Genomic DNA, 26,321 nt, shown 5'->3' on the forward strand with positions numbered 1-26,321 from the left:
CTAGAGTTCACCTCAATAAAAACATGAATAATCAAACAGCCTATTTAGTATTCGTCTCCACGTCCCATACTCCTATATATGAAGTGGTGGAAAGGACAAAGAGGGCATTTCCCTTCACTCCCATTTACATTTTACCCGGAAGCAACGCTGATACAAAATATTGACTCGTTGATGTGCTGCGCCTCTGAATTTCAGCTAATCTTCCACCGCGCCTGTCCTCTGAGGCAACATTAACTGTGTACCTTTAGGCTCATGGCGACTCTTATGGCTTGACTGACACAGCTCACAGCGGCACTGCATTTAATTCGAGTGCAACTCCGTAAATGCCTTGCAAAAGGTCTTACACTGGAGGTCTGTGCGAGTGCCCTAAACGGCTGGTCTGAAGGTGCAGAGCGGCGCTATCACTGCTCCCGCTAACCTGTCAGTCGTCATTCTGCGGGGGGGGGGGGATGGGAAATGAGCCTGGGAAGACGTCAACACATTTTTAAGGGGAGGACACGAGGTACTCATCGGTTGAACTTCTTCCCCGCGCTCGCCGTGCAGTCGACATCGCTCACCTGGCACTTCGCTCGTCTTCTCCTGGTAGACGGTGCAGGTGAAGGCATATCGGAGGGCGATGGCAGCGAAGAACATTTCAATGCAGGTAATAAAGTTCTGCCAGCCCGCTGCCACGGTGCCGGAGCCGACCTTTTCTCCCATGATGAGGAGGGCGTTGGGGATGACGCCGCAGCGCTCCAGGATGGCCAGGACCATTCCTGTGAGCAAGGAGATGTTTTCGTTACTTTTCATTAAGTTTTAACTGGCACGAGTTGGAAAAACTTCGAAACAAAAGAGGGAAAAAAAAAAAGGGGGCAAAAAGATGGCTGAACTTACCTTGCCAGAATGACAAGAAGATGACCGATTTAATTGTGAGGAATTTGAGCACTGGCTCGTACGGCCTCAGAAGGTCACTGGTCGCGAAGAAGAAGAGGAAGAGTGCGTAGAGAGACAGGCTGACGGAAAAGTTGTAGATGATGGTAATGTAGAGGTACCCTCCATTCACGCTGCGCAGAACAAGAAACGAGTTAGAGGAGTTCCTGAGGATATCTTGATACTTAAATCCTCCGCTTGAGAACAAAATGACACCGGCTTGATATTTTCAACTGAAGGGAAATGATGAATCTGATGACGTTTGCTTTTGTCCTTGAAGCTTGTTTGAAACGGGCCGATATCTATATTTGATTGTCAGCGTCTGCATTCCAGAGAGGCTCTCTGAAGACTCAGCTGTGACTACACTAATTACTCTGATGCTCTGTGGAGCGTATGGTTGGCTGGAAGTGGCGAAGTAAACAATCTAAATATCATCATGGTCTTGAGTTTAGAGTGTTTAAAGACTGAAGAAAAAAAAAAGAGAGCGAGAGAGACGGTTACTTCTGCCTGCTAATTTCGCTGTTGACGTCTACGGAGGAACAAGAGGCAGAATCGAGGCGAGTTTCTCTTTTAGAGGGTGACGTCGTATTAAGCCCTCATTGAACTTGGTGCTTCTTTCATGTAGTGTCTAAGTAATTGTTGTCGCAGCTGAATCTTCAGAAAGATAAACTGAGCCGAGAGGCAGACGAGAATACCTGAATTTGGCGGCTGCGCATTTTTAGAGCTTTTGATTTCACGTCGAAGTCAATTTTTATTGAATATATTACGCTCTCCTTATTCTCTGGGGACCTTTATTGGCTCATCTGAAGTGCCGAAATACACATAAATTAAATTTCCCCGACTACAATTTATATCCAGACTATGTAGCGCTAACACAAAGTAAAAACGTAAACCAAAGCAATGCTTCTCCTACAATAATGTTCTTCACCGAGCGGAACGTATGATAAGAATTAAAGAGGTTTATTTTAAAACACTAGTGACATTTAGGGGAGAAGTTCCAACGTAATTTTCTTTAGTACATATAACAAAAGCTTCTGAAGTAGTACTAGCATGCAATATAAAAAAAAAACCCAAAGTAGCAACAATTATGGCCACAGCAGTGACAACTGGGACAAGATGCAGCGGAGCACTTGTAAAGTTTGAACTCATTACTTTTAGCTGGAAATGAAAGCGCTTCATCCAAACATGCCGACTGCAAAGAGGTGATAGAATTATCTCTGCCTCCAAAATGCGTCAGCGCGCGCACAAACAGCGGAAAAAGGCCTTCTGGCGGGGACATGGATGTGCTCGATACATAAGGAATGAAATGCAAAGCTCACTTGAAGTCTCCGTCGTGATATTTGCCAAAGGCCTGCAGGATGATGGTGATGACGGCCATGATGGGCTTGACAACGCAGAACTGAAGAGTTGCCTGGAGAACACATCACAATTCAGAGTCAGACACACCACAAGGACGCCGTGGAGAAGGCGGAAGACATCCCAATCCGTTTGTGCGTGGAACGACATGAAAAAGATTCACAACTGTTCACTGACGAGACCGACTGCTTGCCAATCTTTTAAACATGACCAGTATCAGACAACTCGACAATAATGCTATTTTGTATTGCCGTTTCAAAAGTAAACCTCACTAATAAACTCTGCACTGTTTTATGAGGGATTATGCGTTGCTTTATTAGCTGGGAGCGGGGATTCCCTGGACTATCTGGTGTTTGTCTGGCAATTATTCTTAATCTCTCATTCACAGCACCTCAAAAAAAGCCAAATGCCAGCTTTTATAAACTGCAGTAACGGTGAAGATCAATCTTTATGTGCTTTAACCCCAACGAGTTTAATCTGTTGCTGTGACTTTACCAATGACGGACGGGTTTCATACGTCCGTATAAAGTATTGACTCACCCCTTGGATGTTTCACACTTGTTCATAGAAAGCAAGGAAAGTATAATTTGGCTTTTTTGAGCTAATGTCAATCCATTCCAATATATACGATAAAGTAAATAAATGCAGATGTTCATCCGATTAACATCAGTATTTGGTGGAGACATCTTTGTTTACAATGTGGATATGGTTCAATCAGGCAGACGTATGTGGACGTTGCAGTTCTTAGTCATTGTTTTTGGCTGTCAGGTTGCTCAAGGATCGGGCATGAACACCTCTTTTCTGTGTTTCTTGAGCTGGATGTTTGGGCTGGAAAATGCATTTTCTCACAAGTTGGAGCTCATTTGCAGACCGATTGTCCTCCACAATTTGACAATATTTTCTTGCCTTCGCTTTCACAAGCAGTCTCGGGCCTGCTGCCAAGTAGCCCAGCAGAGTGTAACGATGATGCCGCCACCGTACCCAAGAAAACATGTTCAAGGTTTATTAAAAATAGCAGGATGACCAAAAAGCTAAGATTTTTGTCTCAGTCTAAAAAGCCTCTTCCCAGTTGACTTTGGTCTCTCTTGGAACAAATTCAAGGTCATACTTTGAATAAACAAAAAAAACATACCGACTTTTCTTTTATTCTGATGAAGGACTGTCAGATTTCAGCAAAACTCTTTTCATTTCTTAATAATTATTAACTGAAACCTTGCAGCCCTCTCCTGATTAAAAGGTGGACATAAATTGTCCATAGACAGAAAAAAAAAGGATTGTTATCTCAAGGTGGCAAGAACAAGAACAAAGTTGGTTCTGGCGTGGAAAGTTTTGACTTCAACAGAAACTCAACTGCTGAACTCTTGGCAGGGGAAATAATATATATATATATATATATATATATATATATATATAGTGAATGTAGATGGCAGGTTTGTTTTTCCACATCAACCCCGTCCACCTCAAATTTCTGACCAGTCACACAATATTTGCCAGACCTCATACAGGAGAAAAGGAGTTCTTCCCCAATGACGTGTTGAGAATAAAGTGCAAGAAAAGAATGACGCCCAAGTTTCTGTGTTCTTGTGGAGTATGGATCGACCTTCATACCATTCAGTGATATTTTTTGCTGAGCTGCTTTAAGTGTACGTTTGTCTTATTGTTGCCGCTGTAGCAGGAATACTGATAAACCACAGACTGTACCGTCCAGACACAGACCGAACTGCCCTTATCTTATTTATGCTTCAGCTTGGGAGGTTTGTAATGGTGCTACAGAAATAAAGCTGAACTGATAATACTTGACACACATCAACTGTAGCCAGGTGATGTCTGCTGAATTAGGTCAGTCACTTTAAAGAGATTAAATGATTACTTGTTTTACATTAATAGACAAAGATTAGTAAAAGTCTGCTTCGAATTTCACACGAAACAAAGACGACACCAAATTTGGTTGACCACGATTTAATGCAGGAGGAAAACAGAAAAAAACATCTAATTTGCTGAATAGTTTAAATTTTGTAGCTGAAATACGAAAAAAAAAAAAAAACATTTTATGTCAATTGATGTAATGCATCCGACATGTTCTTTCCTTCAAACTTTGTTCAGAGAAGTCCTGTTGTTGTGATGTTGAAGAGGACTGAACAGGACATCAGAGGACACATCGGATAGAAAGCTGCAAGTAATACAAGGCCATAGGACAGGTGTCCTCTGTGCTGTGTGCTGAAGCCTGAACTAAGAGATTTGACAGTGTCTGCTCGGACTCCCGTCACTGATGCTGCACATGAAAGCAGATCAGGAGTGCTGCACTTGATTCGCCAGAGGGGGGCTTTTTAGACGGACCCTCGTTGGGTGATGGGATTGGCAAAAATGACATCTTTTATGATAGTGATTTACTTTGAAGCCTTTTGTGCTGACAGTCGTTACTGAGTCCATGACTGTCATAGTGCCAGCTTGACACACTGAATCTCCTCAAAGCAAATAATTTAGCGTGATACCCAGTGACATGTTTGATATTCAAAACATAAAGCTCACTCTCAGAGCCAGTGGATTAAAACTCAGCCAAGGTTTCTGCCTCAAATTAATTTTGAATCGGTAATTGCATCAATGCAATGTTTACAAGCCTTTTATTAAACTTTAATACTTAGGACAGTGTACACTGCTTGATAAGAGGATGAGAAGTCAGCAGTTTAGCAACTTTACATCAAATGTGTTGGGGTTGATTTTAAGCTCAAAGTTTTGTATCAGGTCTTACTTATCTGTGACATGTTCCTTGTCGAAATTATCTCCCCACAAAGTACATTCATGTTTTCTTTCTAACAGGCCATGTTGAGATACTTATGACCACTTGACTTTAAGTTAAACCCCCCAAAAAATGTAAACAACCACAGATCAAAGTCAGCGGTGACAAACTCCTCTTAGTTCAGGGGCCACATTAGGCTCAATATCATCTTGAGCAGGCTGGACCTGCAAAATAGTGCCATGATAGCCTTTAAATTTAAATCGCAAACGTTTTTTCTCTGCTGTGGAGCAGAGTATAAATGATGGTGTCTATATTTTCCCAAAAATCAAAAAATTACTATTTATGAGTACAATCTGAACATAAGCCCAATAATAATGACACCTCCTGGTGCAAAATACAGAGAAATGTGAAAAACAAAAACCACCTCTAGCCGCTGCATTATGCTCGTTTTTACAAAATCACCCTGACAGAATCGCTTTCAGGCTAATGCCAGTTTGACAGCAGCAGTACCGATATTTCAGCTCAAGTCTTAGGGTGATGTGCGCTACTCTTGAGTAATTTGTTCATTTTTGTTTTTTAAAAATCCAGTTATCTATGAAATTTTTACCATTTACGTGATGGTCGGGCGAGGTCGTAAACTGTACAAAAGAACATCTGGCAACAAGATATCTGCTGCAACACACTTCTATATATCACAACATTACCCTGGATATCATTGACACAGACTGTTGGTGCCCTCTGGAAATAAATAAAGCGAAGAGAGACTTGCCATCCGTTTATTCCTTTGGTGCCATGCTGGCGTAGATTGTATCGTCACGCATTTGTTTTGGTTATTAGTAGGGATCACACGTCCCTTTTTAAACATAGGAAGACTAGAAATTAAGCCACTGCCAAAGATATATCTCATGACTACTTAGTCTTTGTTTGACAGGCCCCAAATCACAGATTTAAGGGTGTGTACAGTCTTAATTTTGTGTAATTGTTGCCTCGGTGCGGTCTGTGTAGGAGTGCCATCCACGCCCTGGTGTGCATCAATGAGCACGCGTAAGCCGCTTGAAAAGCAGGTTTCATGCACAATCAAAGAGACACTGAAGTGTGACGGAAGTGTGAATGCAGCACTGATTCATAGGATTCAAAGACTGAGAACAATATCCTGAATTGATATAACAATATCAACAATAAAGGAATTCTTGCTAATGACTCGCTACAGATTATACGAGTTAACAGTTAAAATTCTCCCTCAGTAATTCAACATGCATTATGTTGCATTTATGAAGAAATAACAGCTGGTGTTTTGTTCCAATATGAATTTTTTTTTTTTAAAGGCCAGTGGAAAGTAAACCGGACCACAATGTGGAGTTTTCTTTCTTGGACAAAAAGCATTCAAAGTGTGAAAACCGCCTGGAACATGCAGGACCTGGACCCTGCGGGACGAGTCGATTCCCTTTTTTTCTATTACCCTCTGCTGCACAGTTGTGGAGTGGTTAGCCGTCTTGTCCCACAGCAACAATCTCCCTGGTTCAAGTCCAGGCTCAGGGGTTTGTTTGTGTGCAGTTTTCATTTTCTTTTCTCAGGGTGCTCAGATTTCCTCCTACAGCATCGAGGTTTATTGAGGACCATAAATTGCCCTTAGGTGTGAATCTAAGTATGTGTGATTGTCTCTGTGTGTTTGCCCTATGAAAGGCTGGCCACCTATCCAGAGCGCACCTTGCCTTCTCCCCATATTCAGCTGGGATCTGCTCCGGCAGGCACTAAATTGGATAGAGCGGTACAGAAGATGGATGGAAATCATTACACCAACTGAGATCAATGGACAATGCCACATTGAATTACATCTTAATATGCTTTTGATAAATACATCACTTAATGTGCCAAACATTTATTGATTTTGTACCTTTATGCGAATCTATAAAATGGTTTCAAAAGGTTGGGTAAATTTGTGAATCTAAAGTGCTCATTTAAAGTTTAGTTTACTCAATTGGATCCAAAACACCTGCAAGCAGCTGCAGCAATGATGAGATTCCACTTGTGGCCATTTTACCAAAAAAAAAAAAAAAAAAAATCCCTGAAGTGTAACACAATATGATAAATGACTTAAGACTGAAATGCTGAATAAAAGTCGAGGATGTAAGAGTAGCTTATCCTGTAACTTTATCTCCAAGAGCCAGCATAACTCCAGGCTGCTTTTCCGTATCAGTGATTCATTTGTTCAGCCCTCGTCTAATGACACGCTGAAGCTTCCCCAAAATGTGGGAAGAATTTTTAACACTTTTAAAAAATGGTTCGCAGCTTATCAGATCTTCTGCTTTGACGGTCTTAATATTCGATTGTGAGAAGCTCATGCCAACCCGGTGGAGATTTGGTCCGCATAAAGTTCTCTCGTCAAGAGCAAACTCACATTTTCTCAACATCATGCTGTCAATATACATATGAACTTCAATGACACACTGTAGCTAATCTAAATCTCGCGCGTCCCTTTGGATGCAGCCTGCAGACCAGCAAGTGTTCGATACCTAGATTTCCTTCAATGAAGATGACCAAAAGAAGAAAACTGAGGGAACGAAATTTGACAGGTAAACTTTCACAAGTGGAGCAAACAAAGGAATTGACGAGTTTGTGATTTGTTTCTTTTCAGAATAGAAATAGCTGATCTTTAAGAAATATTCTCTACCTTCCTTGGTGTCGCCACCAGAGAGAACCTGCAAGCTATTCCTTTAGAAACACTTCACGTAGGACTTCTGTCAAGGCATATTGAGTGTTTTCTTCTTTTTTTTTTAAGAAGCAAATGATAAAGAAAAAATCTTTTCACCCTGTATTTTGTTCTGAAGATGTAACTCTCAGCTCCAATATCCATCAGTGTTAGACTGGAAAGCTTGTGCTGCATCCCAAGACACGGGGAAAGAGCTCTGCGCTGACAGCTCATATCATCTCTCCGTGTTTATTATCAAGCGGCTCTCACCTGGCATCTATTGCTTCGCTTTTGTTTTTTTCTCTCTCTCTCTCTTTTTTTTTAAACCAATGGATGTTATCCCCAAGAAAGCACACAACCAATTATAACAGCTGTCATTTTAAAGCAGCCTGGAGATCTGAGCTGAATGGTAATTTACAGCACAACGTTGTGGTTGTTTGTTTATTTTTAATGACAATTTGATGCCTTTCCTGTTTTCAATGTGCGAGCTGGCTGCAGTGGTCAGCTGGAGTGTCTCCTGGGCAGCGATAAGCGGATGATTGAAGCTCACCTGTTTGCAGAATCTTAAAAAGCCGATGGAGTAGCTCATCCCGCCAAGGCAGCACGTCCCGTACAGACAGCTCGACCTGCAAAGACAACGTACAGCAATGATCTATTAACGCCCGTCAGTGCTGAAGCTTCAAACATTCAAATAACAGGCCATGTATTATCCGATGAGGAAAATTACAATGAAATATAGCTCAAACTGTAACCTATTATTTTGTTTGACAATCCAAGCTTGAAAGATTGTCTGCACGTCAGACGTTTCACCAACAACTTGTTTCGTAAATCAATCACCAACATTATACTGCAGCTATTTGGAAATCTATCAATAATGAACCACTTTTTCAAGCAAAAATATTTAGACTTATACTTTTTCAAAGATCTCAAATATTGCTTGCATTTTATCTTTGTTTTAAATGCATGCAAACTCGAGGGTCAAGACTTAGAATACAAAGTTTTGTTTTTCCTTTTTTCCATAAGAGAGAAACAATATGATAATACACTTTATTACAACGGACATATTTAAAACAATTTCAAACAAAACTTGTGTTAATTTTATCTCAGTCATTAAATCTCATGTCTTATACTGTTCCACTACTCTGATAAGAATGTTAATGAAGACACGATCATCGTCTTCACTAGATATGTTAACCGTTGTTTTATGTATGTATTATTGATCCTTTTCCAATTACTGTCCACTTGCTGCTATAATTATGCAAATTTCATTGCGGGACCGGTAAAAACATCGATAGTTGAATATTTGATGAGAGCGGATCTTTTATTACAAACAAATTAAAAACAAAATGCTTGTTGATATTTGTTTACAAGTTACAATTATAGAAAAAAATGCAAGGCAATTACAGTATAACAAATAAAATTGAAGTCTTTATGCTTCTGCTCAAGAATAGGTGAAACGAGTCAACGAGATGTGAAAAACATTAGGAAAATAAATCTGCTATAGAGAATTAAACATTTTTTTTTAGAAAATGGCTCATGTAAAGTGTCAAAAACTTGGACAATATTGTATGATGTTAATAACCCGAAGTTGAGAAATTCAATCAAGATAAAAAAAATGTTTTCATTGAGCAGAAATTTTACGCCAAAACAAAAACCATTCTATTATTTAATGTGTTCTTAAAGCATTATAAGTAATCTGCGAATTATGTTATACGAGATTATATAGATTTCACATTGCACATGTCCGAAAGTACTGCGACAAAGAAAGAACAAAACAGGCAAATCATTTTTCTTTTTTTTTTTTTTTTTTTAATCACAAATTTTATATTTCTTTCTAGCTAATGATACCTGTGTAACTCCATTTGTTTATAAATTGCTTTGACCCTACTCATCAACAACACTCAAGGTTTTTCTTATTTCCATTTCACCAAGCGCAAACACTTTTTTGGCCAAATAACTGAAATCTGCAAAATAAATTCAAATCTGTAAACCAACAACATGATAGTCTGTTGTATTGTTTTGAAGAACTCCAATTTTAACGGTGTACTTTGTCGAAAGTCTCACTTTATTTAGTTGATTGCAACATTACAATTAATTTAGTATTTCGATGCAATCACATTACAGTATAATTTGACATAATGTGCTACTGGGATATTCCTGACAGGATAACAAGGTATGTTAATTCTTTTTCTTGACTAATATAATTACAATTTAAGTTTGTGGGACTGTTATATGATTGATGAGAATCACCATTCATAACGGCCACAACGCAAGCAGCAGCAATCTCATCAATGACTTGAACAAGGCTATAAATGTGTTTAATGAAATCCTGGATCTGTTATCTAATTCAGCTGCCAGGCTGCTGAATAAAACATACTCGACTTAAGGTTTAAATTATGTCTGGAGGAGATTTTTATCGTGGATCAAATTGGTGAGATGGAGATGATGGGATGTACAATTAGTTGCTGGAAACTTAACGGATATAAAACATCAATACGAGATGTCTGAGGAAGCCTTGAAGGGTCGCGAAAGGCAAAGCAGAACAGGTAGTTTTTCTCAAACCACATGTGAACTATGCTGTCTGAGCCTTACAGGCTGGTGTCGGGCAATACCGTCATTTATCAGAGCTCAACATTAGTGTCAGTGCTGTCTTAAGAAGTGCTGTCCTGTGGCCGAGTCAGCCATAAAGCACTGCCTGCTGAGACCAGTCAAAAGCTCAGAGATAAAGGAGAATCGCTACTGATCAACAGTGCACTTGTTTTCTCGGTTTCACACTCAACGGAAATTTAAGGCCAGAAACGTGGACTGTGCACCTTTTTATGACTGGAAATGAAATCAAACCCACAGCACAGTTCGCGTCGCTGACTTTATGTATTTAGAATTTCGGAGGCGTCTCAACTTAATGTTGAGCAATAAAGATCTTTCAATCCGGTTTGCATGAGTTAAACCAAGCAGAAATGGGCTGAGTGCACTCACTGTATGGGCTTCCCTCGGATCTCTGCCATGATGGCGCTCTCTCCTCCAAGATACTCAAAGGACAAACTCAGGAAGTTGTAAATGACAAATGCTGAAACACAAAGAGAGACGTTCATTCTTTTGATGTACCAGACAGCATTAGGTCATTCACAATGCTATTGCGACTTCAGCCTTAACAAAGAATACGATTCTGGATTGTAGCCCTTTTGTTTTGAGGCGAACCATAAAATTTGCCTTGAGAAACGTTTCATGTGCACATGGCAACGATTCTAAAGAAATGGCTGTACTCGCAGAAATACCAGCTGAAAACATGTCAGGCCACACGTTGGTGTTATGTTTTTGTAAGACATGAGCACAGTACAACGTAAATATTCAAGTGCATTTCAGCTGCCCTTCATCATATACCCCCACTCAGTAGCCGGTGAATGGAAGAAATACATCCGAGTTGAACCAGATGATGTAGTAAATATCTGAAAAGTGACCTGAAATTCAAAAGCATTATTCTGAGACCTGTCATTGTTATTGTTGTTGATATACTTGCACCTGTGCAGAAGAGGTACTTCTTTAATACGACTGAAGAGTGCTTGTGCAGTGATCTATGTTTCAGAAAAGTTGAATTTTCTTGTTTACGCAGAGAAAGCCTTTGTATTTCAAAAGTGTTACACTCTAAAAGAAGTTTCTAAAATATGTTGTTTTAAGAGATTTGCAAAGCTGACAGACCGTGACTAACATTTTACAGTTAACGCTTGAGAGCTTTGTTGCGTGAACCTGGCCTGAGCCATTTCGGCTTTCAGCTGTTAACCAGTTGATCCATTTAAACCCTTTAGCTGTTTTAGCCAAGTGCGAATGGAAAACCTTTGTGTTTTGGTGTCCAACACGTGATGACGGTGGTCCAAGCTACTGAAAATGCAACTTTTTGAGAACACTTTCAAGTTATTAACTTCCACAGGCTTCCCTGCAAATTGAAATTCTTTCTTCTTCTCCACAGAGAATGCCAACATTGAAAAAGCATGTAAAAAAAATGAGGGCGATTTTTTAAAATTATGTACAATGTGTAAAGAGTACTGAAAATGCAAGAGCTCAAACTCTGACTCAATGGAAACGGGGAAAACGCAACTTTTCTGAAATGCCATAGCCGCAGTAAATAATTCTCCTGCACATGCACAACTAGAGGAACAATAAGAGTAATGTGACTGGGGCTTCTTGGTAGTTTTATAGTTGAGTCACCCGTAAAAGCCATCTCACGTCATCGTCTGTCCATACTTGGTTTCATTACATAATGAAACAGCAGCAGTAACTAGTGGCCCTACAGGACAGCTCCATCATTTTAGTGTACAGACGTGTTTCTAAAAATAATACAGTGTAAATGGAAAATATTTCTGAAATAAAAACGCAAAAATAAGGTGCTTTTGCTTGAAATGTCACATAAACAAGGACTTATCATGTGGCGCATATTCAAGTTGACAAACTGTTGAATCATTTTGTCATTCATGAGTCATATTTTTCACCATTAAACATCAGTTGAAAATGTTTGGCTGAAGATTTGTGTTATGATTTTATTCGCCTTTTTTTTTTTTTTTTTAATCATTATCATAACCCTAACCAGTTGCTTGGTGGTTGAATTGTGCTGTACATATCTACTTGATTGATGCTTAACATGTCTCTTTACATGACTTTAAGTATGAAATGAGTGCACACCACCTTTCACTACAACTTGAATAAAAAAGGTCAAACACTCTCCGAAGGAGGAAAAAAAAAAACCTTCCATGTGATAAAAAATAATTAGTCCGACATTTTGGAACAATAAATGTTTCAGTCCTTACATTAAGGAGCTTCCAAGGGTTCTGTGTCTTGGAAATCCTCTCCTAATCCTTTGTTGCTATTTAAAGAGGGATTAAAAGAAGCTAATGCAGATGGGGTCCAGTCAAGAGAAGGTTTATTATGTTTTCGCTGTGGCTGCTGGACCTGTTCGAGTCTCCCTGCTTTCTGATGCAGTTCGCCATCAATCAGCCACAAAATTGCCCTGCAAACTGGAAGCTAATCTTCTGAATAATGTATCACCTACTTTAGTCTCTTCTCAAATTACTTGTAATCCATTTTGCATATGATTCACTTTTTTCCAATAGTAAAGTGCTTTGATTCTAAACCAGAAATACACAAGTTGCACTATATAAACAGCCATCAGATTGCATTCGAGGGAGTCAAGTTTACAACGGAATATTACCATTTTATGATGAAATCTAACTGTAGACTTGATTCATAAACACTTTGAAAGCTTCATTGTGAAATGACTCCTCCTTGAAATGCAACACCGTAAACATCCAGGCCAGCCGATTTAACAACTACAGCTGGTTAGAAAAACTAGTTTGGTCACTTCCTTTGCTTTTCTGCTCCTGGCAGCTGAGATATGGGCCACGCAATAAAAGGGAACTCTCGGGCAGATTAAGTGGGGCGTGTGATGCTCACCTTCATAACAGTCCCGGACGGAGTCGAAATAAACATAGAACTGGTCGTTGCTGATGAAAAGGAGGCTGAGCCAAGAGTCGAATGCATAAACTGGCACGATAAACAGGATGCGGATGATGTAGCGCTGCTCGTTGGGGACGGTGTAGGATCGAAGGTGTGTGTAGATCTGGAAAGAAAACGTGCATAACGCAGGTAAAATAAGTGAATATTGTCACAAAGAACAATAAAAAAAAAAAGTGTGAATTCAATACTAATAAAATTTACTACAAACATGCTTTGAAAAAAAACTATCGCAACATAGGCTAATGGCACAGAACACAGGAGCCGAGATACTAAACCTGCAAATAAAACAAAACATGTGACATATTAAAAGAATCAAGAGGCACAGCTGCTGGTTCAACTCTCATGATTAAGAACCGCTCTGGCACTCGGACTTGCAACCCCAAGAGTTTATACACTAAAAAGTCCACAGATTGTACATTAATGGACTTGAGTCAGTGCTACGGCTTCTCGGCAAGGTTAACAACGGAGCAAATTAAGCAATTATTGTCTGTTATTCAATTCAGCATTGTTTTTCTGCGGCTGTAACGTGAATGAAAATATACCGGCTGTTGAATCAGAAGAAAGTATTGCCAAACAGTTCATGTTCGCTTTCTCGTCTGCTCCTCGGGACAGATTTCAAGGTGCCACCTGAGACACCAATCTCAACCTCAAAGGCATGTGTTTGCACTGTCGGTGGGAGAACATGCAAACATGGCTCAGAAAGGCCTCCAAACCCAGCAAAAACCTTGAAACTTCTCTTCAAGGCAAGCATGCTAAGCACTACATCAAAGTGCTACTTATTTAATCAGATGAAGGAAGAAAAAAAAACAAAACAATAAAAAAAACCAATAATTACAAAGTCAGTTGTGTTCCCGAAGCACTGAAGTGATAGAAACCACGAGAGCACTGAACACTCAAATGTTTGCTTCCCAGGAGTTAAAAACAATCTGATTTCATTTTATCTCGATGGTATTATTTATGACTGCACGCTATCTTGCACTTGAAGTCCAGGCTCTCTTTTATAAAAGGCATTGGCAAGGTTGTTTAGTATACAAATGAAAATAAAAATAGATCACCCAACTCCTATAGCGATTTCCCAATCTCTTTACAGAGAAACACTGTGGCTGCACATATTGTCGCAGACAAGAACATTCATGTATAAATGTGTTGCAGCTCTGATAAAGGTCTCGACCTTTAGATTCTGTACACTGTCATACAAGACTCCTCTTCAAGGCTCCATACAGACTCTTCAAAAGAGATGCAGTGCAGCTGGCAACTTTTTTTTTGGGGGGGGGGGGGGGGAAACAGACTGTATATACTCTGTTATCCTTTTATCCAGTGACCTTCAGCTTGTAGACGAGGACTGGCATGGCAGCACCAACGCCTGAGCCCCAAGGTTTTTACACTGAACATCTTACTGAAATGGGCACCACCTAAAATAGCAGCAAGATGGATGCTTCTAATGATAAGGACTGGCTTTTTCACTCCAGCCGAAAACAAGTGCAGCCTGGTATGAGCAGTATGCCTGCAGATCATACTTAACAATGTGAGGAATGTTTTGTTCAAACTTCTCCTTTGAGGTCTCGCGGATAATATAATGATGCCGCACTGCTGCCGTGGATAGAGGCGGCAGTCTATGTCTCTGCAAGTTTAAACTGTCATCTTCAATTACACGGAAAAAAAACCCCTGTTTTATTGTGCACAGTGTTGTCGGTGAAGCTCTTACAGCATTGTGGCAAGATTATTAGAGGGCACATTGCTTTGGTGGATATTATTGTGGTGTCAGAGAAGATGGCACACATTTCTATTTAACAGTTTCAGTCATTCTTTCTAAAAAAAAAAATATTCATGAAGCACTAGGTCACTAAAACTCTTTTCAATGAACCACTTTGCTGAGGACTCATTAGTCAGCTAATTATCTCAACTCTGCTGAAAAGTGAGGTTTTCACTGGACTAATAACTACACCCCTCATAGGAGACGTTCAACTTTCAAGTGTCATGTTATGGCCAATTCACTGTAATTGTGGTTTGCAGATAATGTCAGTATGAAATTTTTCAAACTGCAATTAATGTGGATTTATTTCATGAGGTGACTTGGGGTAGATTCACGCCATTTTTCAAGCAAGTAGATTTCACAACCCAATTGTCCATATGTGAGAATTTGCTATCTTTTGCTGGTATAAACTTAGCAGATGATGACACAAGTGTGGCGATTGGAACATTGTAATGTGATTTTTTTTTTTTTTTAATTAACAAGAAAATTGGTCTAATGTCTAATAAAGGAAAACAGCCACAATCTCAATCTTATTTGGATTAAATTCTGAGATCATTTGATTTTATATGGACCGCAAGTAGAATGACATTTTCTTGCCATTATTAAACTACTTAAATTGTGTAAACAACCTGTATGCAGGTCTGAATGTTTTTAAGTTTCACTTTAGAAGAGCAGACAAAAACATATCAGTACCGGCGGACATCCCGAGTCTCTACTCGACACAGCTTGATTAAATGCCCATTAGAAAGTGCACATTAGAGCCTGATGACTGTGAAAGGTGGGAGTGTGATGCATTTACCCATCTTTACATTCTAAGTGAACCAGCATGGAGACTGATGGTGTCCATTTGCTTGAAAAGCACGAAAAACCCCTGTCCCTCCTGACTCTGTAATGCCGACCTGACATCCACTCATAGTTGTGCGCTGAATAACGGCTTCACGTACAAGTAAACTCGTCTCATGTTTGCCATTTCTTTCCAGATAACACATTCATAGACGGGGGGGAATCTGAAATTTGGACACATAAATTTCCAAAATCAGAAGTCAATTTCCTTTTGGAAGAAATGTATAGTGCAACCTGTGAAACATAACACAGTCGTGCCGACCGTTGCTCTCAATGCCAAATGATTCAAGGTGCAAAGGGACCAATAAAGCCGCCTTGAAAACCACAACAACAAAAAAACCAAGAAAATGAACCACAGTCTACAGAAAGCCAGTCTGAGATGCAGTGGCTACATTCCAGCGGAGAGGATCTAAGGCCATTGTCTATCTGTGCTTAGTATTCAGAAAGTGAGTTTAAGAGTCTATAGCAATCCTCTGGAGCCCAGTCAGATGAAACACCACCAGCATTGCAACACTAGTCCTGCGGACCATTATATTCCCCCTGTGTAACACAAAAGATGCCTGTTGCAAACCCGCTCCGTCGTCCCAGCGGAACACTCGCTATTTATTTGTTCAATTAAAATGTCGTGCTGGCGAGTGTTTGGCCAAACACGTACTATATTTAAAAGATAGAAACCAATTTGCTGAAAATTGAGTCACAAATCCCTAAACAGGGATTGCTTTTTGGATTCGATGCATCATGTCAAACAGTTTCCTCAGCCAACAAACAACAACAGTTTAAATAATGACACAGCATAACACATAGATTAATTACATGCAGGTGTAACTTCAATTACTATATAGGAGAGTGAGTTTCAGTCCAAGGACGGACAACCATTCTGTATATTTATTCTAAATTATTTTTTAAAATAAACTAAATTCGAGGTGAATGCTGCACAACATGAAAACCGCAACTCACGGGAAAACAACACCCTCGTCCTTTACAACCCTGTAAATGTTATCTCAATATCAATTGATTTCCCCGCTGATATGACACGGCACCCCTCTGCATTCTCTGCGAATGATAAAACCGTAATGATAAGCTATCATCTGCACAGTGGGCAACACACCCACACAGTAAGAATCACTCATTTACCACAGCGATGTAAAGCTTTCTGTGTAAAGGTGGTGTGTGTGTGTGTGTGTTTGTGTGTCTGTGTCAAGCCGCTCACTCTTCCTGGTCATCTTCCTCACCCCATATGGAGAGGACTTGCTGTGGATTCAATGCCCTGTATTAAGCTAAAGGTTTTCTTTTATCAGCTTTAATCTGATAGTAACTGTTGGTTATAATGTAAACAAAACACTCATCACAATGCAGCAGGGGATGAGGCTAAACAAGGTGAGGCTGGTCTACAAATGACGCTTTTCAACTCGATAAGAGAGTGTCAGTACGAGTATGGAAATAGGCCTTCCGAGCGGCGACACTTGAACTCGCTGCAATGCAAAGAGCCATGCCGGAAACAAGAATTCATTCCTGTCCTCTGGCAAGGGAGGCGCAATCTGTCCATCTCTGATTACACATTTACATCATCCACAGTGCGGTGCTTTGAGTGTCTTACTCATCGGTGCTGTGAGATGAAGTGAGTTTCTGCACTCAATATGGCCGCGAAAAAAGAAAACACATACCTCTGTGAGAGCGAACACACACACACACACACACACACACTCACCTGGTGGCATGTTAAAAGCAAGGCAGACCAGACAAATATCCCTGACAGGGCCTGGGCAGACACTGTGGTCAAAAAGAACTGATCGGTCACCAGTGAGCCATTGCTGGTCTGAATGATGGTGATGTTAGAGGAGAGGTCAGACTTGTCTGCTGCCAGGAAGACGGCAGAATTATTTCTGGTGGATGCATCCATGTCTGCAAATGACATGTCCATCTGAAATAGGAAGAAGAAGAAAAGAAAAAAAAAAGAAACGAGAGAAATCAGTGTGAAGCTTAAAGAGAACGTGACAACACTTAATCCCTGGTTTTTATTTTATTCTACTCGTGTTAAACACAACAAATCATGGTTGAATGTATAAATTCACACTTGAATCAGTTAAAGATAAGAGTAAAATATAGTATATAATAAAAAAAAATAAAAAAAACCTAACAGAAAGTGTCTCCCTGGCTTTAGCTATCAATGGCCTCCGTGTTGAGCTCCGTCTATTATCAACAAACAGCTCACCTTGTCCGGCGAAAGCAGCTTTATCTCCTTTGAAATACACTGTCCACTAAAACGGCCGGGGCTCGCCACAACTTAGAGGCTCAGCATCAACAGTGAGGCGGCGTTTAAGGCCATTTACAGACGGCCCGTCGTCTTCATCTCCGGCCGACACTTCCTTGTTGCAGACAGGTGCCTCGCGCAGATCGAAGTCCACGGAGTCGCGAGAGGACAAACTCAACCAAAACCATCCACTGCTCACCCGCACGCACACACAAACCTCCACAGGTGAAAGGCGTTTTCCTCCCGATGCTTATTAAACCTCAAACTTTAAGAGCAAACAGTACTGTTGACTTTATGCCGAAGCGACGGCTCAGAGATAAACAGGTTAGGCACAGGTGAACGGATCACGTGACGCCGGTACCACGTACGTGTTATTTACGTCATGACGGAGAGCCGCGTTTTGACAGGCAGCATTTCCCACGATGCAATGCAATCACTGCTCAGCACTGTCGTGTGTTGGGTGGATTAATGCAACCGGTTGGATGAAGCCTATTGTGTTAAGAACAAAACTAAACAAAACTAAACACTTACAAGCAGATAAAGAAAGATGAATTTTAACTGAAGATTAACAAAAAAAATACGGACACTGATTGGAAAGGAGTGTGATTTTTGCTTCTTGAAGAGTGTATCTTGTACACAAGTTGTTCCATCCATACATCCTCTATCCCACTTTATTCAGGGTTGCTGGTTACAGGATACACCCTGGACAGGTCACCAGTCCATCACAGGACAGACAACCACACACACTCACATTCACACCCATGGATAATTTATATTCTCCAATTAACCTTGCAGTGTGTTAAAACCTTCAATATTTCTGATTGACTTGCATCATTTTTCTCAGCCAAATTATACTGTACCATGGTCGACTGAACTCAAAATGTGGTTATTTATATAATTTCATATGCAATCTTTGCATATGAAAATGCATGTATTATTTTTATTTAGAGTTTAAAATAACTTTCAAACAACAAAAAATATGCTGAGCTATTATGGCTGTAATTTGACACAAAACTCTAATTGAGCTCAAAGTATAACTCATAAATTTTACTTTGCTGTTGAATTTTAAGTTGATTTTTTTTTTTTTATCTCAAACTTGTAATGACAACATGTTTCTTGATGTTTGCATGGTTTGTGCCTTGGTGATATATTTTAAGTTCACATTTACAACAGTCCAGTCCAATTTCCAAATTGTACATTTGTGGCATTTCTGATATAATCCCACACAATCCTTTAGTTGGATAAACTGCAACAACATAAAAAAAGAAAGCCATTGTATTCATTCAGATATTTATTTACCCAACACATCTTGGTATAAAATGTTTCAAACATTTTACAAAAAGCAGAAAGATCAGAAAAACACGTCATACAGTGATGAAGGATGAACGACTGCCATCATTCTGAAAGCTGTCCATCAGCACATATTCAATCTGGAAGGTCGAAAACTTCTTTCTTTACAAACTTTGAGAACAATAAAGTCAAACGGAATGATTTTGGATTCACTGTGTCCCCAAGAACATATATACTGTACATCCCCCCCCCCTAAATTATCGAAGAAAGCAAATGCGAGTCATAAGAAGGACCTTCCAGCAAACCGTCAAAATTATTGTCCATTTTCCCTGTTCCCTACCACACTTTACAACTTTTGATGATGTCTTTAATCTGATTAATCGATTCTATGGAAGAATCCTTTAGAGCCAGTCCGAGTAAGACGGGCCTGTTTCCAGCTTCCTGTGCCACGAACATCACCAGGTTTTTGGCACAAACGTGCGTCAGTGGCTGGAAACAGAAACCAAAAGCACAAATTAGATCACATACACAAAAACCTTCACGTTCATCACCTCTGCAATACTTTTGTGATTACAATGTTTAAAATAGTTTTTAAAAAAAAACCTTTCCAATGCACCCCCATCTGGACACCACTAATTTTAACATGCCATGGTATTTACAAACTATTTGTTAACAGTTCACCAATTGATTTTTTTTTTTAACTCAAGTCTTGTGTGCACCTTGAACTATGCTGTATAGTTATTCAGTTTTTAATTTTTTTAACATATATATTTAGTCAATTTAAATGTCTGTTTTGCTTTATTGAATGATTGATTGCATTCAGATTGTTATACTGCTCAGGAGACATTGTTGAGTTGCATGTGGGTTTTGCCATGGTTGTCCTGAACCCAGAGAGGTAGTAGTTGTCATGAGTCTATAAAGGTGCAGAACTTCACTTTGTAGAGAAAGAAAAATGAGACCATAGTGAGTAAAAATGGGACAGAAGGCCCCCCCCCCAAAAAAAAAAAAAAACAAACCCAGAAACTACTTGGGATTCCATTTAAATGTTACAATGTTTGCGTTCTAACATTTATATTATCTACATTCTGTCAGATTTGTTTTTTAAACATTGCCTCTCTGTGTAAACATAGCTTTTGAAACACAACCAATGTCCTCACGCAGCCGGGAAAATAATGTGGGGTTTAAAAGATGCCACTTTGGGAACCACCGCTCTACAGCAAATGTTCACTTTAGAATAAAGGACAAGTTGGGTCTTTTCAATGATAATGGGAACAAAAAGGTAAACTAAGGTCTTATCAACTTTGCAAGCAAACTTTGAATTATTCCATTACTTCATTGCTGATAAATCCCATGCACTGCATGCCTGTTAGAAAATGACATGCTCACGGAGAGATGAAATAGGTTTTCTAGAGTAAATGTTAAAGAGATGGCTGCACACATTTCACCACAATCTGCCGGAGCCCATCACAACCACTCTCATTTGCCCTTTCACAGCATGAAATGAATTACGCCGTGTTGCAACAAGTCAGTCTGATGTCCTGTGAACAAGGCCATGTCGCACTGATACATTATTTATCTGACCAATTTCATCCAGCGTACCTCGTCTTTGCCCAGCAGTACTTTGGTGGAGAACGTCGGGGTGCTGAGATCATTACACCTGGAGTCAGGTGTGACAGATATCAACGTCCCAATTTTGCCGTACTGTGTGAGGACGATGAATATGTAATTACTAAACTCTGTGCAGACGACTTCTGTTGAAATTCCATGGACCTCTCTCTGTGCTTGCTTCGATTTGATGATGGGTTCGGACATTTTGATAATCTGGAGATGAAAAAAATAATGGCATAAAAAATGGATTATGAAGAGGGATAAGATCCAGACATTGCAACGTGTCTTCCAATTGGTTTAAGATTTTGAGAGTAGTAGCATAATCTTCTTGAAAATAATTACTATTTAATTACTACTTAACTAACGATCTTCTGCGGCCCAAGTCACTGAATTCAATGCCGAGTGTTTAAGATCTACTTTAGTTTGACGAAGACTTGCCAAGATTGTTGCCTCAACGTCCTTTGTGGATTGCTCACTTCGATTATGGTGATGTAATTTACACATCTGCCTCAAAACCTCTCCCTCACAGCAGCATGTTATTTATCATACTGCTGTCCATGACAAGCTGGCCCTGGCATCATGCCTGCACTAAACTCACTGTTTTCATGAACAAGACAAAACAAATAAGCATGACTTGTTGGGAAAAATCTTCTACATCTTCAGTCCCGTCTCAATATTCACAACACAAATCGCAGTCTATAGTCTCGCTAAATTCATCAGTCTGGTTGTACCTAAAGCCTGTACCTCCTTGCTGTTGTTCTCTTATTTCACAAAGATCATCAAAATCAATATTGAGGACGACTGGACAGTTGCCTTTTAGCTTTTGTTTCTCAATATATATTACTGCAAACACAGTATAACAAAGTATGTATGCATTTCTATGTTTTCATTTATGGCTTTTGGTTCAGTAAATCATTGTACATGAACACAGGTTCTCAACTGACCTACTTGGTAAAATAAATGAACACAACAGATATTTAATGCGTGCAAATCAAGATACGTACAACTCGCATTCACTCCTCCTGCCTCTAATATTTTACGAGTCGACTTGCTTCTGATGGGGTTGTATTAATCCAAGTTTGTGTAAAATAAAGTGTTTGTGTGTGCCCATATTCCGACAGATACTTAGAAAAACTTGAAAGCAGCCCATTGAAGATATTACCAGTTCAGATCATTTTTAGTGCTCAGTCATTTAGCTTTAACACTATGTAGGACAGCAACGGTGTTTTTAGACAGCATCAACGATTTTAGTGCAAGTGTCACAGCCACATCCTCACTTCACGGTCATCTCATCAGCAGAGACGTTTTAAATTCGGTTCCTTTGCTTTGCTTTACAACAGGAAAGTGAAAGAGGAGCTCGGCACCACGTCGCTACCAGCGTGTTGCTAGCATTTAGCTCCCAAGCTAACGGCTCTAGTGGGCTCTGGCTAAAATATGAGCACGCTAAACACCTTCCAGGTGCGTCTTTGTGAAGAGTCCTCACCTTTGTATTCCTCAGTCCGCTGCTGTAAACGTAACTTTTCTTAGAAAGCCAACAAAGTGTGAGCAACTCTGATTCTATCACGCAACATCCGCCGTGAAAACAAACCCTGACTGACGCACTGTGCGTGATGACGTAGCCAACGCAACGCCCACTTATATTTGTGTCGTCTAAAAAAACCCGATAAAATTCGAAAACAAATGTATTTTATGCGGCAATTATCTTTTTTTTTTTTTTTACTTAATAGTATAATATAGTCCAGTATAATGCATCAGCTCGTGGTAGTTGACCAAAACTGGTGGTTCAGACTGGTTGAAGTATAATTACTTTAGGATAAGAGGGAATGTTTAGACGTGATATACGAGCAAGCAAAGTCATTCTTGAGCCATGTATAGTAAAGCACCACCACATCATCTATGCGCTCCGCCTGGAGTAAAAACATTAGAAATATGCCCAATTCCTTATTTGTGTCTGGCCACTTATCGTGTTGAGAAGAAACAGTAAAATTGTGGGAAATATGTTTTTGGACAAGGGGTGTGCTTTACCTCATGCATAACGTTAAGTAGCAATTTTAATGTTGTCTTGATAATCTAAGACATATCCACAGTTAATGAATATCACTAAAGTTTGGTACACACCTTTAGTCTGAATTATGTGGTGAGTCTTTATATGTATTCTTCTGTTATTGGATGGGGCGGTTGTGGCTTGGATGGTAGCGTGAATGAAGCTCATTGGAAGGTTGCAGATTCAATTCCCCATGTCCACAAGTCAAAGTGTCCTTGAGCAAGATGCTGAACCCTAAATTACTCTAAATTGTATGAAATGAGCACCTCGCATGGCAGCCCCCTCCATTGGTATGGGTGACAGTGATTAACAGTGTAAAGCACTTTGGGGGCTGCTCGAGCAGTGGGAAAGCGCTATAAAAGTGAAAGCCCGTTACCATTTGTAATTGTCATGGCTTTGTGCTAAAGCATATTTTATATGATCTAATATCCATCATACAATTAATTCAAGTACAGAATGAATGTTTTATATGCCTTTTTTCCTTCTTTTAACATGATTTCTTCTCAAAATCTACAAAGAAATAAATCATGCTAGGCAAAGGCATCTCCTTCTCCATCTCCCACATTTGTACTGCTTTACACAATTTAAAATTGTTTCATTGTAGTGAATAAAACCAATTGATTGTATTACATATTGAAAATATGTTTAAAAAAGAGTTTTTATGAAGTGATTAGCCTGCTTACTTGGTCATCAAAACTAATTGATACCTTAGAAATGTTCATCTTATTGGATAGTTGGCAGGGTTACTGACAAAGGACCACAGTTTGGGTCAAGGTCATCTGACCACTAGTTATGTGTTGAAATCATTGCAGTGTAGTGTCATAATTACTATTAGACAGGCAGCCAGTCGACAGATACTTCCTGAACATTTGGGTCATAATCTATTTTCTGCAAAACACTTATGTTTATATCCAGTTGGAAAGAATATGCTTTAAGGGTATCATAAAAGAATTTAACATGGAGATCAGTCAAAAGAAAGACAGAAAGAAAGTCATTAAGTCTTTTTTTTTTCTGTCTTTGACATTGCTCTAACATAGTATAACTAACTTCCACATTCTTCATAAGAACTGCTTTCTTCTTGCCTCAAGTTCACCAAAGAGCTGAAGATTAAAACCACTTAATACTTACAGAGCACTCCGAGCTTTTCTTTGTTTTTCTTGTAAGTCAAATTCAAGGTTCCAGGACTGTTGTTCACTATGCATGAATAATCTTCACAGTCATGTTCCTCTACGTGACTGTGATGAAGTGGGGATGATTTAACAAAACTTTCATAAAGTATTATTATCGAGAGCGAAATTGCTTGAGTTTAAATTAAGCTGGTCCTCTGGTCTGGTACATTTCCATCAATATTATGGAAACAGCTCTTCCAAAGCAAGAAACCACAGAGGCAGGGTGTTTTTTAATTAACTGTCAATGGAGCTTTAAAATAGCAGATAATGTCTTGCTTTTTTTTTCTTTTGTTCATTTACAGAGTGGTTTATTAAGAAGTGGTACTATGCAACAGTGTCTGTCTGTTGGGATGATTTTGGATGTCTGCGCTGCCGAAATCCATCTATCTGCTGAGAGATGAGCACACCCTGAACAGATCTCCGGTCAACCAACAGTTCATTTAATGCACACATTGTCTGGACTAATTAACTGAGAAAACCCACACACGCACAGGAAGAACATGCAAATTCCAAGGCAACACTTAGCTGTGAATAAAACCTGGAATATTTTCATTGTGAGGTGAGAGAGATAGTGATAACCACTAGATCAGAGCTGTCAAACACATTTTAGCTGAGGGGCCACATACAGCCCATTTTCATCTCGAGTGGGCCAGACCTATAAACTAGTGCCACAATAACATTGAAATTTAATCTTTAAGTTTGTCTCTATTGTTGAGCAGATTATTTGATCAAAAACAAAACAATTACTACAGAAAATAACAACACTCTCAACATAAAGCCAGTTTTAATTAAATCTTCTTGTGCAAAATACGGTGAAATGTCCCCCCAAAAAACCCTTCTCCTAAAACTGTTGCCATATGCATGTTTTTACAAACTCACCCCAAATGGGTTCATTCAAATTTTTTAACACATATTAGTGTAAAAGTAATATTTGGTGTTATTATCTTTATGTCTAGGCCACGTGAGGTTGATTCACTTGTTTTTTTCACTTTTGTCTAAAATTTGGCCATCAGCCAAGTCACATTTGCTTTTACATAGGCATTTCCACTGTTAGCAAAAGTGCTTGCGTGACTCGTTAATTTTCAGGTGGATGTGAGGCTCCACTGAAGTCTGTGAGTGCTGCATCAGGCTGATTTGAAAGGAGCCATCCCTACGAACATGACACATTCACAATGTCAAATACAACCAGCTCAGCGGAATTGTTATGCACTCTGAGTAGGCGGCAGTTGGTATGAAATTGGTTCGGCTGCTCGCCGTACTCCCTGGCTGACCACGTGTGTCCTTGACTGATCATACTGATCTAAACAAGATTGCAATGCATACATCACAATACAATATTTCTGTATTAATGTATGGAGTCAGACGGGCCACTTGGCTGAATTTGTATGAGTCAGGAATCACCTGGTGGATCACCACAGCATGACCAGAAGGCTCAGACTTTAAAGGTCTCAGAGCATCAGAGCGGCCAGAATTGAAGGGGGATGAAGAGGTCTTTGAAAGTGTTGAAAGCATACTTATGGAGGGAGACAGGCTTCTAAAAGGAGAGTGCCACTTTAATACTGGAATTAATGATATGAGTGTAAAAGTTCAAGCTGATAACAGAAAGATAGTCTCCCATTCACAGCTAATGGAAACATTTCAAACTATTCTATCACTTGTCATCATTCTAATATGGTGGAGATTTTCACAGGCCATTTTGGAGTTTATTCCAGTCATGTATCTCATAGGCCAGGAAGAAAGCCAGAAAAATCCTTTAATTTTTTCAAATTGTTTTAATTGTTTGGTCTATATTTTAAAACTAGAAGATACAATAATGTGTTTTCATGGGAGAGGATGAATAAGAACTGATATTATAATGAGTAGTAGTCAGTCTCGACTGCACAGTGGTCAGTGTTCTCGCCTCTAAAGCGTCACTGGTTGGTCATGGTTAGGTCTCTGTATGTGAAGCTGCATGTTCTCTCTGTGTGGCCATGGGTTTTCTCCAAATAGTCAAGTTTCCTTACACAATCCCCCCAAAATGTATTTAAATCGGGACTCTAAATGTCTTGAAACATTTACCACATTTGTTCCAGCTAAATGAAAAACATAAAAGAAAATCCCAAATCAGATGCTAATGTTTGCATTCACAATACCTTTCACATTGTCTTAAATGGTTTGTTCCTCACAC

At 39.5% G+C, this 26,321-nt stretch overlaps 2 protein-coding genes across 2 annotated transcripts in view; both read right to left on the reverse strand.

Moving 5' to 3' along the window:
- Window positions 1-18,156, reverse strand: part of tmem184a (transmembrane protein 184a) — a 23,492-nt gene extending 5,336 nt beyond the window's left edge. Inside the window, exons 1-8 of the mRNA XM_080511318.1 lie at window positions 18,005-18,156; window positions 17,501-17,713; window positions 13,134-13,299; window positions 10,668-10,758; window positions 8,242-8,317; window positions 2,229-2,320; window positions 874-1,043; window positions 558-755 (exon numbers count right to left, since the gene is read on the reverse strand). Of these exons, the coding sequence (XP_080367444.1) occupies window positions 558-755; window positions 874-1,043; window positions 2,229-2,320; window positions 8,242-8,317; window positions 10,668-10,758; window positions 13,134-13,299; window positions 17,501-17,713 (1,006 nt within the window). The 5' untranslated portion in view covers window positions 18,005-18,156. The remainder of the gene's footprint in view (window positions 1-557; window positions 756-873; window positions 1,044-2,228; window positions 2,321-8,241; window positions 8,318-10,667; window positions 10,759-13,133; window positions 13,300-17,500; window positions 17,714-18,004) is intronic.
- A 1,175-nt stretch (window positions 18,157-19,331) lies between these two features.
- psmg3 (proteasome (prosome, macropain) assembly chaperone 3) lies at window positions 19,332-22,523 on the reverse strand. Its single transcript, XM_080510941.1, has 3 exons — window positions 22,425-22,523; window positions 20,933-21,154; window positions 19,332-19,822 (listed from the first exon to the last, which is right to left on the reverse strand). Exons 2-3 carry the CDS (start codon window positions 21,143-21,145, stop codon window positions 19,670-19,672), a joined length of 366 nt encoding a protein of 121 aa, XP_080367067.1. The 5' UTR covers window positions 21,146-21,154; window positions 22,425-22,523; the 3' UTR covers window positions 19,332-19,669.
- Window positions 22,524-26,321: the final 3,798 nt, after the last annotated feature.

Source organism: Blennius ocellaris (assembly GCF_963422515.1).
Source record: "Blennius ocellaris genome assembly, chromosome: 16".
Taxonomy (NCBI): Eukaryota; Metazoa; Chordata; class Actinopteri; order Blenniiformes; family Blenniidae; genus Blennius; species Blennius ocellaris.

Bases quoted from the DNA above. Each gene is read 5' to 3' on its own strand.
- psmg3 (XM_080510941.1), bottom strand. From the start codon at position 21,145: ATGTCCGAACCCATCATCAAATCGAAGCAAGCACAGAGAGAGGTCCAT. The intron at 19,823-20,932 runs GTACGCTGGATG...TTCTGTTTCCAG, and splicing joins TACTGCTGGGCAAAGACGAG to CCACTGACGCACGTTTGTGC.